This window comes from Diadema antillarum, unplaced genomic scaffold (assembly GCF_040938485.1).
Source record: "Diadema antillarum isolate AM-2024a unplaced genomic scaffold, OU_Dant_1.0 seq00000810_RagTag, whole genome shotgun sequence".
NCBI lineage: Eukaryota > Metazoa > Echinodermata > Echinoidea > Diadematoida > Diadematidae > Diadema > Diadema antillarum.
This window is the reverse complement of record NW_027271690.1, coordinates 2,574,711-2,589,084: the sequence shown is the minus strand read 5'-3', so window position 1 is coordinate 2,589,084 and position 14,374 is coordinate 2,574,711. Positions and strand designations below refer to the sequence as shown.

Genomic DNA, 14,374 nt, shown 5'->3' with positions numbered 1-14,374 from the left:
TTAACTAAAAATTCATATCTTGCGACTTTTTGTTTGTTTTGAGGTGCAGGGTCACATTGCATCTACAAATAAAAAAAGATAGCGTACACTTTTCCTGAGTTTGTGCTTTATTTCCAATATTTAGATAGGTTAAGAGAGTCCATTTGATTTGAGTTATACATCATTTCAAAGCTTAAAGTCTGCTCTTTCAGAATATGGTCTTAACTAAATATTTGTGTCTGGCGACTTTTTGTTTGTTTTGAGGTGCAGAGTCACATATATACATATATATAAATAAATAAATAAATATATATATATATATACATATATATATATATATGTGTGTGTGTGTGTGTGTGTGTGTGTGTGTGCGTGCGTGTTATATTATTAGTCGTAGCATTGACTACTTCCAATGAAAAGATGAAAACGCGAACACGCTCACATTTACACAAAACGAGAATAAAGACGGTTATGTTGCAGAAATCAGCTACTGATGGCAAAGGCATACACTGCCCTTGAGTCTGCATGGCATCGTGGTCCGCATTCTGAGGGGATTTCTTTCTTGATCATAGATGCACAGCAACCAAATACAACAATAAGCGGAGAACAAAAAGAAAATGAGAAAGGATATTTTAACCTAGTCATGATGATAATGACATTTTTACTCGTTTGGAAAATCCGGGTCATTTATAGATCAACGCATAGATTCTGAATAAGAGAAAAATACAAATTTCGATAACGAACCAAGCTATGGTTTTCAGAGAGAGAATTTCCTAGAATACTGTCCCTTTGTCTGAATGTATAAATGTTTATGGATCACAAGATAAACAAAATGAGAACAACTTTCAAAGCTATGAATTCTTTTTTTTTCGGCACTTCGAAACTTTATTTTCCAAAAAAGACATCAAATCACACAAACTGGACAATGCAAGACGAGACACAAATCCGCAATTCAAGATTTGTGACCTGACATGACAATCAATGATGGATCGCTGGATCGCTTACATTTTGTATGCTGTGTAACGTTTTTGTGTTTTGTTAGAAAAAAGACTACTTTGAATACTCAAAATTTAATGTATTTAAAACAAAACATGCATGTATGAAATAGGTCTTCATTTACAACATTTTGTTTACTTTTCCAACTTTCGATGAAAACAGGGAGTCTGGAGTCATTTGCGAACAAGGTTTTGATAAACTGCAGGATTTTTTTTTTTGGGTGGTTCCTCATACAATTCTGAATAACGTAGAGCAAAATAGTGCAATAATTCCCATAGTATAATCTGATATTGTCCAATATATTACCAAATGTGCTAGTAGCACATGCAAAGTAAAGGCTAAAAAGGGAATAGGTGTTTAGCAACATTGACAGTTATCCTAATTCTTTAGGGCGATTCAATTCGATTTCATTTAAGGCTGGTAAATATAATAATAATAATAATAATAATAATAATAATAATAATAATGATAACAATAATAATAATAATAATGATAATAAAGTCTTGTAATGCGACATGTCTGTCACACAGTGGCACCCCTGGCGCAGAAAGGCAAGACCTCCTCTCACATTGCTTCAGTCAGGAAAAGATCACAATTGAAAGAAAGCACAAAGTTACTGAAACAAAAAGGTTTTGAGTTCCCTCTTGAACAGAGGGAATGAGGTCTCCATTCTCAGTTTCAAAGGCAATGACTTTCAGAGAGAAGAGCCAGACTGGGTGAAAGCTCTGCTGCCCCATAATGAGTACGGCGAACTCGAAAGGTATGAGCAGTGGATGAACGAAGAAATCTAGCTATACTGTTTCAAAAGGTCATTTTCTCAATTTGTTGGTAATAGTAATGATGATAATGATAATAACGATAATAATAATAAGGTCTTATTTATCCAGGGTACCCACTTATACACCTGGGTAAAGAGGGACATGTTGGGGAAAACATCTTGTCCAAGGACGTAAGCACTGTTCGGGAATCGAACTCGGGTCCTCGGATTGGGAGATACGGGAGTCGTATCCACTATGCCACAGCGCCCCCTCCCCCACCCCCCCCCCCCAAAAAAAAAAGCATCTGAAATGTTCTTGTCACCTTAAGATCACAAAGATTGTCCCTAGAAAATGTGCATTCGTGAAATCAAAATTCATCACAGGTTACGTTAACGTTGGAATAAGAATGGCATTGCGATCCATCATGTTAAACCGTGAAACGATGCTAAGATATCCACCTACGACGCTAAATCTAAACCGAACACTTAATAACAAAATGAAAGCTGCTGGATTCAGTCAAATTTCCGCATTCATCTAAACTGGGCGAAGTTCGCTGTGACGTCTGGCACCTGAAATAAAACGAGACATTGTTGCGTTAATGTACAATTTCAAAAAAGGGGAATATTTAGATATTCACATCATGATAATTTATCTTTGTCTTTGTCTGACACGATTTCATATGTAATCAGAAAATATAAGAGTGAGAAGCACTCTAAAATTTTGCACATTAGTTAATCACCATGGCCAATTACTATAACATGATCATCCGCTGCTTTTCATGTATTATTTGTTCTCATACTGAATGCAACAATTATTGAATGAATAAATACATGTTACAGTAAGATATCTTCCCTACTATACGGTATCCATTAAAAAAGGGGGGAGGGGTCAAACTAATCTTACATTAACTGTCAATTAATTACTTGCAAATGTGGGAGCTGTTAATTCTATGAGTCAAATTATTGTCATTACTATAAACGGGATTGATAAGCACCATCCGATTTCATGTCCATTATAGTTATAACGATGATGATGATGATGATGACGATTATTATTACCGTTATTGCATGGTTTGGAATATTCTATCAGGAAATAAATACATTTTGATGTGTGAACACAATTCTGGCATGATTTATTCGGAAAGATAGACATCTTTCATAATTATGTTATTTTACTTTTATTTGCCTAGCAAAGTGCAATACAATCAAAATTCATTTCGCTCAAAAATTACATTCAAAATAAAAGAGTGGTGAGGTATGACACACAACCTAGACAAGATGGAGACTACTGAAACTTAAACAACATCAGTCTACATTCTCATGCATACATCGTCGAAGCGGATGCAAAAGTAGTATTAAAAGATAAGCTTAAGAATGTCTTTCAGCAAACTTACACAAGGAATTATGCAGACACACTACACAAGCATAAAAACTCAGGAAATCTGAAGCTAAACATTGTTGTTGAATCATGGTTTAAACAGATACTACTCTATATTACACACCACTGATGTTTACATCGTAAATGACATTCTTGTCACGTGTGTTGAGAAATCTTATGCGACCCTTCATCATTTTACGTTGATAATGTTTCAACCGTAGAGCCTAAGCAAACAAGAGGTAAACAGAAATGATTTGGCTGATAAATTAGAATTCGATCAGATATCTGTTTAAAGACAATATCGTCTTCTGCTCCTGTCAAGATACAAAACTTTCAGGATTACTTGACAGAAAGAACAAACAAACAAACAAAATTACTCTGAAGCATAGTGCTTTTGTGTTTTGAGCAGCGTATCATAATTTATATCTGAATTATAACATTTTAGATAAATGGTTGATATGCTACAAGAACATATTCTTTTTTTTTCTTTCGTCAGTTTTCCTATCGTTTCATGACAGGAGTATAGTTACATTTATCACCAAACCATAAAGATTAAATATACAATAAAAAAATCAATGCTTTATGTGAGTATTTGTGAGGAAGAGCACAGACGAATGGGTAAAAGAAAACACAATTTGAAAAGAATTGTGGAAGCCGGCTTGCCTTTGTCTTTTGCTTGTTGTTACAGAAAAAAAAAGAGAAATATCTACCGCTGCCTACGTCGATTAAAGGTCCATAGAAACAGCGACTGCATATCAGGATCATTATTACTGACTGATCACATGCAATTAATCAGCGATTGGGTCATGCACGCGTAGAAAGGAGAGAGAGAGAGAGATAGAGAGAGAGAGAGATAAAACATATATGTATATATCAACATTTCAAGTATATTTTCACAAAGATATATAGCAAAATTGCAAAATTACACTCATGCACTTTTGACATTATAGAGACATTGACAGAAATTGTTCGAAGAAAAGTTACTCACGTCACTTTTGAGAAAGGTTAAGGAAATCTTAACAGAAACACTTAGCTCAGAAATTCATATTCATAATGATATCATAAGGTTAAAAAACACACACATTCTTAACTTTACCAAATTCCCAGAATCAGCAAAATTTGATTGTGTGTTGCGTTCATATTTGCATTTAGTATCAGAAAAGAGACCATGACACGGTGTGTATCATTCGGCTGCAAACATGCGAGTTATTGCACCAAAATATCATTGAAAAGTTACAAGTTTCCAATCTTTGAACGTTAACGAAAATAAGATTACAAAGTTATATAGCGTCGTACGAACAATGTAGCACTGATTATATATTCATATACTCAGACATATAAAAGAAACACAATTCATACAGCTTTTAAATCACACATAATGCAGAAACACTTCTTAAAGCTATGTCAGCAAGATTCCGCGACAAGAAAGAAGAGCACAGTCGAAATGTTCGTTTTGTCTTCAAGAGGCACATCATAGGTCTAAATATCATGTTCATGCCACTGATTAATTGGTCGTCTTGATAACTTGATATACACATTCCTCAAAACACGATGATGGGATTGAGACATACCTCTACAGTAGTAAAAATATTTCCGGCTGAATTTAGGCTTTGTGACGTCACAGAAGCATTTGGTTCGGAGAAGTGGGTGGAAACAGGCTGTGGGAAGGAAATTATAAAAAAAGACGCTCGAAGGACAGCCAACTTATAAATGGCTTAACACCTTCCTAAATATAAAGTACTCCTATATGGGCTGGAAATATATCTCAGGAAGTGGGTTTGGCTGTTTAATATTCATTTTCAACATTGAAAAGAATCGGAAACTGCATGAGGTATGTTATAAAGTTTGGGTGAGTGTTTCCGTATCTGTGCATCTTTACATATGAAAGAAAAGATCAGATTTTTGGTTTTTATCACCGTTTTCTTTTAATGAATACTACAGTGTATATTTATTGCATTGATTTATCCTTAAAAAGAATATTAAACAATTTAAAGAGATTTGAAAACACTGAATGCTGCTATTTCAATTCAATTTTTAATTCATTACTCAAAGATGGGAACAGCAATGTCTCATGAGAAGATTTCATTTGGCCTGGTTTTGAAAGCTTTCCTTGTAATTTAATCGTGAAATAACCTTATGGTGTACATTTTGACTGCTCTGAAAGCGAGAAAAGGGCCTACAAGTACCCAAAGTAACTAATACTGACCAATGAACTTTTGCGTGCCAACTCCTCTCTTGTACTGAATGTCGTCCCAACCGTCCCCAAAATCTCGATCAAAGTCATCATCATAAGGCTCTTCGATCCCCAGGAGTGTGTCAAGGTCAAAGGTCGCTTCCGCTACGAGTACAAGGGTCATCAGTGCCAGCACTAGGACGTTGAATCCACTGCTTATCTTCATGTTTGACTGAAAGAAATGCAGAAAACATTAAATAAGATATCACTATGATAATGCATACACATGATGGTGCAAGAAAGAGATATGGAAGTACCAGAGAGGTTGTCAAACTATTAAAAGAAGGAAAATTGAAAAAAAATAATAAAATGAGAGGCCAAAGTAAATCAGAAAACAAATTGAAAGAAAGCAGTTTGAGTGGGAGACAGAAAATTTATAGGAGAAAATAGACGTTTGGAAACAAACAAACCAATAAAAAAAGTTAAGTGTTTCGAAGCTTCCAGATGATTGGAGAGGAAAGTAAAACGATGGAGAGTTATTGCAAATCCCATTGTTACCATTGTATCAAATTAATGAGCTACCTCAGTCGAGAAGGGATTGTGCTTGCCAGATTGCTTACTTTCTCTTCCCCGCCATCTCATCAAACCTCATTATTTTGCTCTCCATTGTAAGGCGGGAGAGAATACATCAAATAACAAGTCCTTTCAATGACTTCACCGATTAACTGCAATGCCATTAAGGTATAAGTTCAGTTTGTTCTAGCAAAATGGAATCCATTTAAAATGTTCAAATAATGACCGGATTTGTGTCGGCAATATTATTATCGATGAAACCCAATCATTTGGTTTTTGTTTTCTGTGTTCTATTACCTCTTTGACAAAGAAAGGAAACGAGAAACATACTTGACGCACGTGACAACGAATTTCATGATAGTTTTTTTTTTCAAGTGCCATGTTGATGACACACTTGAAAAGAATTATAAAAAAGTACCGAACGGCTGCCCTTCAAAGTCTAACGACGAAAATCGTGAAGTAGAAATACACGAGCAGAAAGCAATTTCACGTTTTTCCTTTGTCTCTTTGTCCATTATATTATGTGCGACGTTTACTGATAGCAACTACCCAAGAATAAGAACCGTTTCCATGGGATATCATCATATTTCATTTGAGAGAAAAAAAACAAACAAACAACATGAACAAAAATATTGGACGTCGACTTTTAATGACGATGCCATTCAAACAAATTGACAAATATCTCCAGAAAATACAAGGTATATAATCTAAAATTACATGAAAACAAAGATTGAAATACAAAATAAAGGGAAATCTTTAATTTTCACGGTAGAAGTAAGTTTTATGTCTATCTTTCAAGTCATTAACACAACACATTAAACTTTAAGAATCTTCAGATAGCATTATTACCATGAGTGTTTCATTTCATAAGAGCATAGCCAAATTTCTCTTTTATAGAATAGTAATACTTGGAGAAACAATCACCATTAAAAAAGAGTGTTATGTCATCTTGTTTCTTTCTTCTCATTTGTGACGTCAAAAACTTGGTGGTCATGTGACGTATGTGTCGTCGAAATTCTATAAACGGAACAGGTGCTGGGACGCTTAGCCAGAAACACGTCACTGAACTTCCGCGCTCAAGCGGATCAGAGGCCACCGCGCTCGCCTCATCCACCCGACTAGGATAACACTCAAGTTGCGATGAAGGAACACCAAATCGTGCGTGTCTGTGACAGCCCATCAATAGAGGTGGAAATAGATTTCTATTCTTGCCACGTACTTCCTCTAAACGTTGCGTTTCCTCTTTGCCCCCCCCCCCCCCCCATTTTGCAGTTTTGGTATACAGGAAATACAAATTCCTCCTGAAGATATTTTCATTAACCTTACGCGTAAAAAATACCATGAAGTATCTTAACATCTCTTTATACCTACACTAAACCAGTGGCGGCTCTTTCAATACAAGATTTCACGGAACTTTGTTTAAATCAAAATATCGGCCTCACTTTCAGTGACTTTTGTTAGGGATTTCAGTTTCAGCTTCATCTAGATAGGAAAAGAAAAATCCGCACGTGACTTGTGCATCGACACAACTCTTACTCTACCTGACATATCAAATAGCGAGATTTATACAGGCAGACAGGTGTCCTTAAAAGGACACGTACGTTAACTGCGGCTAGCCGTTTGAGTAGACAACAGTGCGTTATGATTTATGTCTTATGTTCTACCAGAGGGTACGCCAATTCTGCAGGGTTACAAAGATAACATAAAAAAAGGAAACTGAAATGATTTCATAAATCGTGCATCATCCAAACTCTGTGGTTTTGATCATTCGAAGGATAAACCTCGGGCGCAGTGAGTAACCACACGGGAATCCTCGTAAGCGCACCATTCTGAAATCATATCCCCAATCAAATGAATTCGGAGAAGTGTCAGTTTTGACAGCATATTATATTTCTAGGCTTCGGACTAACAGAAGGAGACGGACCTGAGATGCTAACGTAAACTGCGTAATAGAGATATCCATAACATTGGGAATTTTCAAAGAGACGTAGTGCGTCAACTAGTCACTTCTATTTAGTAAAATAATAAACAGCAAAGGGAAGATACATTTCCCTGTTCCTCGTTTTCACATACTAATTCTCAACTTTTCTATGGCCTATTAAAAAACTCGCAATTGGGTAATAATTATTTCCAAGTAATGAATAAAAAAAAATATCGACACTCCTCACATTTTGCTTAATGATTTGAACAGATTTTTCCGATTGACAGTTATCATTGCCAAGTAACAGTCTGGTATCCTTTTATTTTTCTTGAAATCTTGCTTTGTTTTTTATAATGTTTTTACTTTTCGTTCGAACATCCATACCTTTAATACTTTCAACATATTGGTATGCTTATTGTATGTGCATAGTAAGGTGATGTGTCTAAGTGATTATTTAAGCAAGCACGTGTATCTCGAGTTGTCTGTTATGGAAATATGGTAAGTTGGTTCTCATATCAAATATAATCTTGCCAACTTCCATTAGATATCAGTACAAACTTTCAAAAGAAAGTTTTTTACTTCTACTCCAATGAAATCTTGGAAACCTGTTAAACAGTAAAAACAATCAACCCTCAAATGGGTAAATAAAATGATTGGGTGAAGGAGGCCAGATGAAAATTTGTTTCTCTTAATAACAGAGGGAAAGAACAGGGAAAATGACAATGACAGCGACAAAATAAGAAAATAGAGAACAGCGTGTAGTCTCTTTTTTAATGGAAAATAGAAATCCTGGATTTGTATATTTACATACTTCCGAGTTTTCCAAGACAGTGATTTTTAAGGAATTCTTACACTTGGGATTTTGTAATATGTGGGTCATCTGAAAAGCTAAACAGCTAAGAAAAGTTCCCGGCCTGACCTTAATCCGGGGTCAAGAGCGGTCAACCATGCACAAGGGTTTCGGATTGGATCCAGCTATGTTCAGCATCTCTTGGAGGAAAATTATTTTTAATGCGTAATTTATACATTTTTATACAAGAAAATCAATATCTCATATAGTATTCTACGTGGGATACTAAAAATAAATACATTTCTGTAAACAAAGGAGTTTATTTTGATGAAAGATAGATTAAATGGCTGGTATATTAAGGGTTGAGACTTGTAACTTTTGTGAGAAATTGAGAAAACACTTTATGAAATAGAGTTAAAGAGCATGCCATGCAATTCTAAGAGGAATTCAATGGTTATTTGATAAAAAATTGGTTTTGAAATCGCTGAGATATCCAAAAACAAGGTACAACGAAGCGATCCTGATAAAGGATGGGTCTCACCTTTTATTATTGGATTGCATTGTATTTGCTTTATCTGCCATTTCGAAACCATTTGAATTCCTGTTAGAATTATATGCTCTTTTATATTTCATAGGAGGTTTCTTATTATCACACACACAAAAAAGAAGAAAAAAAGTTGGAAACCTGAAGCACCATCTCAACCAAAACTACACCATCCCAATGTTAGTTGCAAATAAGCAACTGTAAACGCGCGCATACACACATACACACACACACACACACACACACACGCACATACACACATGCACACAAGGGCTCTGTATCTAATCTATTCCCTCTTATTCCCTGTCTGTCTGACTGTCTGTCTGTCTGTCTCTCCTTGTCTCTCTCTCGTGTACCCAATTTGATGCTGTTTCTTTCTGATGAATTCAGGACGACAGGTTGCATTTAAATGGTTAATGAAGTCTGCTTGAATGGTTGTAGTCGACATGGAAAAAGCCCTATGAAAAGGAGACCATATATTAAAAGATAATGGCTTGATATAAAGTATTGTCATTTCTCATTTCTAGCTTCCCCTGATTTTGCCGATAAAAGTCTGTTATACAATTGTAATTCAAACATCCTGTTTACCTTTGGGAACAGTGTTTTTTTTTAAAAAGATGTACAAGATATCACTTTCGATGCATATGTGTTGGTCAGTTGTATCACAAATCATCCTACCATATTCAAAAATGTTTGCACTAAAGCCTAAAATATAAGGAGATATCACTATTTTTCTCATTAATATCTGTAGATGGTTAAGTCTGAAAACATTTTTGTCATAACTATTGTTCACATTTGGATACTTTACAATACTTAACGTCATCGAATATTATACTGGTTCAAATTCTTGCATTGGTTGCTTCAATCCCTAACTCACATTTTAGAACTATTTTTGAAGCACTAATGCTGGGTTTTTGTTTCATCTGCAAATGGTAAATTATGCCTGTAAGGTGACATTGATAATGATCGTGCCAGTCTTATTCTCACCCATCCCCACCCCCCATCCCCCATCCCCCATCCCCCATTGCTTTCCTTGAGGGAGTTACGACGTCTTCTAAGAATTCAACGTAACTTAACATGATTAGTTCTTTAAAGTACCTACAGGATTGTTTGGCACAAACACTACACATTCAAACGCATAATACATAATATGTAGGCCTATCACTGACTGAAATACAAATAATTTTTTCATTTCTCTGGATGAATCATGACTACTATTAGTATTTGATTAATTTAATTGCACACACACACACACACACACATACACACATACTGGAATACACACACACGCTTATTACAATGTTGCTGTTGGTAAGTTGTATTGACATTTTTTTCTGTTATCCATTACAAGCTTCCCTCCAAAAAAAAGAGAGAAAATATCTGTGCTAAGATGCATTTACCTTTGAAATTTTCAGTGATGAAATATTCATTTCAAAGAAGGTAACAGCTGAAACTAAATGCTTAGGTCCCTAGCCTTTAAGTTAAACATCAAGTCAAATGTGAAATATAAAATTATAGCCGTGACAGAATATTTACATCGAAATGAAATCGGATCTATTCCTCAAGTCCCATTAATTATGACGGATATAGGCGCGTTAAATCCCAAATGATATCAGTTAGAAGAAATGGATAAGAATATGATTTCTAACACTGAAAATTTTTCATCTCTCATTTTTTTCTATATTAAATTTCTTTCTTACCATCTCTGTATCTCTCTCTCTCTCTCTCTCTCTCTCTCTTTCTCGTTATTTATCAATCCTTGAATGATATTTTCATCCACCACGGAGGTAAGCTTAAAGTTGCTGTTGTCTTTTAGAGGCGACTAAAAGGAATGTATATTTACAAAGTTGCTGTAACTAGAGTGTTTGCTTGTTTGTTTGCAGAGAAGTACTTATCCTTTTCTAAAGCTTTGCAATTGAATAGAAAATTTAGTGTCATCAAAACGTAGAAACGGAAATCATATACTAGGAGTTGATAGTATTTTTTGACGTTCTTTAAAATCTGATTTTGTGCTCCAGTCAATCTTTCAGTTCCCTATGTTCTCTTGTGTGCAACATTGTGAACAAAATTTACATTTTTGGAGATAGCTTTACCTCCAGAAGTGTCCATGAATTCATTGGTGATTTAAAAGCTTTTAAACCCCAAAGAGAGCAATGCCGGAAATTCTTCTCTTCACCTATCAAAACTTGATTTACAATAGTTACAACAGTGCCTTTAATATCATAGCATGCATGCATTCGCGCTTTTACAAGCGAGCGGACTTTCAGATATATTCGTGACTGTTTTACAAATTTCTTAAATGTTTCTAACAGATTCAGTGCGCGTACTTCAGCCCCACACATTGAAAAAAGACATAAAAAAAAACAAGAAAGAGGCAATGCCAGTCGTTAAACACATAACTAACCAAAAGAAGCACACGTAAAGAAGAACAATGAACAACCGTTTCCTGAATATTTTTTCTTATGGATATGTTAAAACAGCAGTGAAGAAATCGCCTTTGAAACGAAATGCTTTTGAATGTATACGCCATGGCGACGGGAAACGAGAAGATACAAAAAAAAAACACTGCAAGAATTAACATGATTAAAGGGGAAATCCAGTCTAAATATAAGTAAGTCTGATAGGAAAGAGTAAAATATTATTAGTTCAACAGTAAAATTATGATTAAAATCGGGTGATAAATAAGGAAGTTAAATGACATTTCGAAGTTTCGCTTATTTTTCAGGAAACAGCTCTTGAACGGTCAATATGAATATGCAAATGACCCAGTGAGCATGTCATCCCCTCACAACTTGACATACAGTTTGTACATAAGATTTAGAAATTTCCAGTTTTTCATTCAAATGCAATTATGCCCGAGGCTCAAATCCTGGTATATCTAACTGATCACTATTCTGAAGTTATTCAACCAGGAATAACATTGCGTTTCACACTTCATTGACAGAACACGAGCAATGGAAAATTGTGAGGATATGACAATATTAGCTCACTCATTTGTATATTCATGTCTACTGTACAAGAACTATTTTACAGAAATTAGCAACAATTTGAAATGTTTATTATCGTCCTCATTTTTCAACCGATTTCAGTCAATTTTTTATCGTTGAACTTTTTTTTTTACTCTTTTTAAAACTTTTTTGTACTCTTTTTTTTTTGTACTCTTTAACTTATATTTAGACGGGATTTTCCCTTTAATGTCCTGCCGAATATTTGATTTAGCCTTTAATGTATATACCTATACGGAAAACTAGCATGTGGACAGTGAGTATAATTATGGCTACTGAGACTTGGTATTGAAACACCTCGTCGTTGGAAATGACAGAAATAATGCATAGATTCTTCCGCAAAATGTATAAGTACGCAGCTATTGAAATGGTAGCTCATCACAACTACAGGTGTGTCAGCCTCGTGATTATGAGAGCTTAGGAATTTACCAATATATAGAATCATATCATGAATATGCGTATGCATAAACACTATAGCACAACACAATTTCATTACAAATCAAGAGAAAAGGTGAAAAAGGGAAAAAAGATGAAAAAGGAAATATTTTAATAGCTCTAACGGTAAAAGGCAAAAAATCTTAAGTTCAACCGATTTCTTGGAAGCAATATACACAAAAACAAAAACGGAAAGAAATAATATGTAGCACAAAAAAAATGATGATGGTATGTGCCACGAGACTATGCGGAAAGAAAACTTTATCTTACATTGCCCAACACCTTCGAGTAGACGGGCAAGTTTAACATAAGTTTCTCTTATTCATTTTGTTACCTTGTCTCATCTCTCGAAGCGATATCGACGATCTTTGATATCCTCACGTTATGTAATTCATGATACACTATCTTTCAAATCAACTTAACGATCTTACCTTATGTTGTTTTTGTATCCCTGCCCTTCAAAAGTAGAGCTTCTATCTCAACACCACAGATGTTCAGCTTTCGCCTGTTTTGCGGTCCAATGTTTCTTCAATGATTCGAAAGGAAATTGTAACCCTTTTGTCCGGCAAACTCGGCCCGCCTATCGCTCATCGCACAAAATATCTGTCCGCGGGCCCAAGATTGAGTGGATTTATATCTACGTCAGGGGACGCTCCGCTGCGCTGTGTATTCTCGGTCCTTTTTTCCCGCGTAAAAATAAATGGCTCATGAACCGCGACACTTTGTGAATACGGTCGCCGACCAAAAAGTAGTCTCCAGTGCCAGACGGCATTGGAACTCCTATTGCATTTTAAAGCGTTTTCCATTACTTTGGAGCAGAGATGCATGTCATCCAAAGAATGAATAATTCCCATTGACAAGGTGGGTTCTTTGTTGGACAGGTTATTTTCCGCTGTAGAATGAATATGATCGGAGTAACTTACACTGGAAACCGGAACAGCGACTGAACGGAAGTCTAAACATTAAGTGGTCTTAATCATACATATGTGTATCTGTGTGTATGACGTGATGAGTGTTTATGTGTGTGTGTATTTGTGTGAGTACGATGGTATATAATTATGTATGTAGCTGTGACAATTTGCAAGGAGAGGAATATATATCTCATTGACGGCATAGTTAGTGAACATCAAAGCACTTTTTATAAACCCTTTTTTCAAAAGTTGGATTTAATCTACGGAAGTGGTGCTTTTAAGAGTCAAGTACTCAAAAGCTATCCATTCGACCCTGAGAGTAATCAAATGATTGCTATTGCTGTTCGCTACTGATTCAGCAAAAGTAACCACGCAGCGCAGAATTTAGATAAATTCGAATGAACACATGTATGATATATAATTATGTATATAGCCATATTTCGCTCAATCTTCGGAACCCTTATCTTGCTAATGGGTTCCATTTAGATAATGAGTTGTTCGTTGAAAAATGATTGATATTGAAATGAGACAACAAAGATATGGGGTCTATTTAATGACATCTTATGATTTAGTTAAATGATGGGATAATTATCTCATTGGTGTCAAACTCATATTTTCCTCGTACCTGTTGCGCTAATGGACGTACATAAATCTGTCACTATTTTGCTCTGCTTTCGCACTCCAGTCAAATTATCTTCCTTTTTGAGGGTACCAAGAAAGTAATGATGCAAACTTTGTTTCCATCTTTATTTGGGGGGTAATTTCTGCATGATTCCTGTGTCTCTTGATAGATGCTTAGAATTACGTTGTCAGCAGCGATATGAAGACGTTGACTTGGGGGGGGGGGTGGGACGTTCAGGCAGTACACTTGGGGTCGGCCAATAAAAACGAGATGTCGAAAATGCAGTGGCG

The 14,374-nt window shown here is 35.5% G+C and overlaps 1 protein-coding gene across 1 annotated transcript; it reads right to left on the bottom strand.

Annotated features, from left to right (window-relative positions):
- Nucleotides 1-2,083: 2,083 nt before the first annotated feature.
- On the bottom strand, nucleotides 2,084-13,119 carry LOC139739715 (uncharacterized). The gene is made up of 4 exons (XM_071650324.1): nucleotides 12,983-13,119; nucleotides 5,317-5,515; nucleotides 4,682-4,768; nucleotides 2,084-2,302 (listed from the first exon to the last, which is right to left on the bottom strand). The coding sequence occupies exons 2-4, from the start codon at nucleotides 5,507-5,509 to the stop codon at nucleotides 2,268-2,270; spliced, it is 315 nt and encodes a 104-aa protein (XP_071506425.1). The 5' UTR covers nucleotides 5,510-5,515; nucleotides 12,983-13,119; the 3' UTR covers nucleotides 2,084-2,267.
- Between the last annotated feature and the right edge of the window lie 1,255 nt (nucleotides 13,120-14,374).

Bases quoted from the DNA above. Each gene is read 5' to 3' on its own strand.
- LOC139739715 (XM_071650324.1), bottom strand. From the start codon at position 5,509: ATGAAGATAAGCAGTGGATTCAACGTCCTAGTGCTGGCACTGATGACC. The intron at 4,769-5,316 runs GTCAGTATTAGT...TCCTTCCCACAG, and splicing joins TGGCACGCAAAAGTTCATTG to CCTGTTTCCACCCACTTCTC. The intron at 2,303-4,681 runs GTATGTCTCAAT...GTTTTATTTCAG, and splicing joins ATATTTTTACTACTGTAGAG to GTGCCAGACGTCACAGCGAA.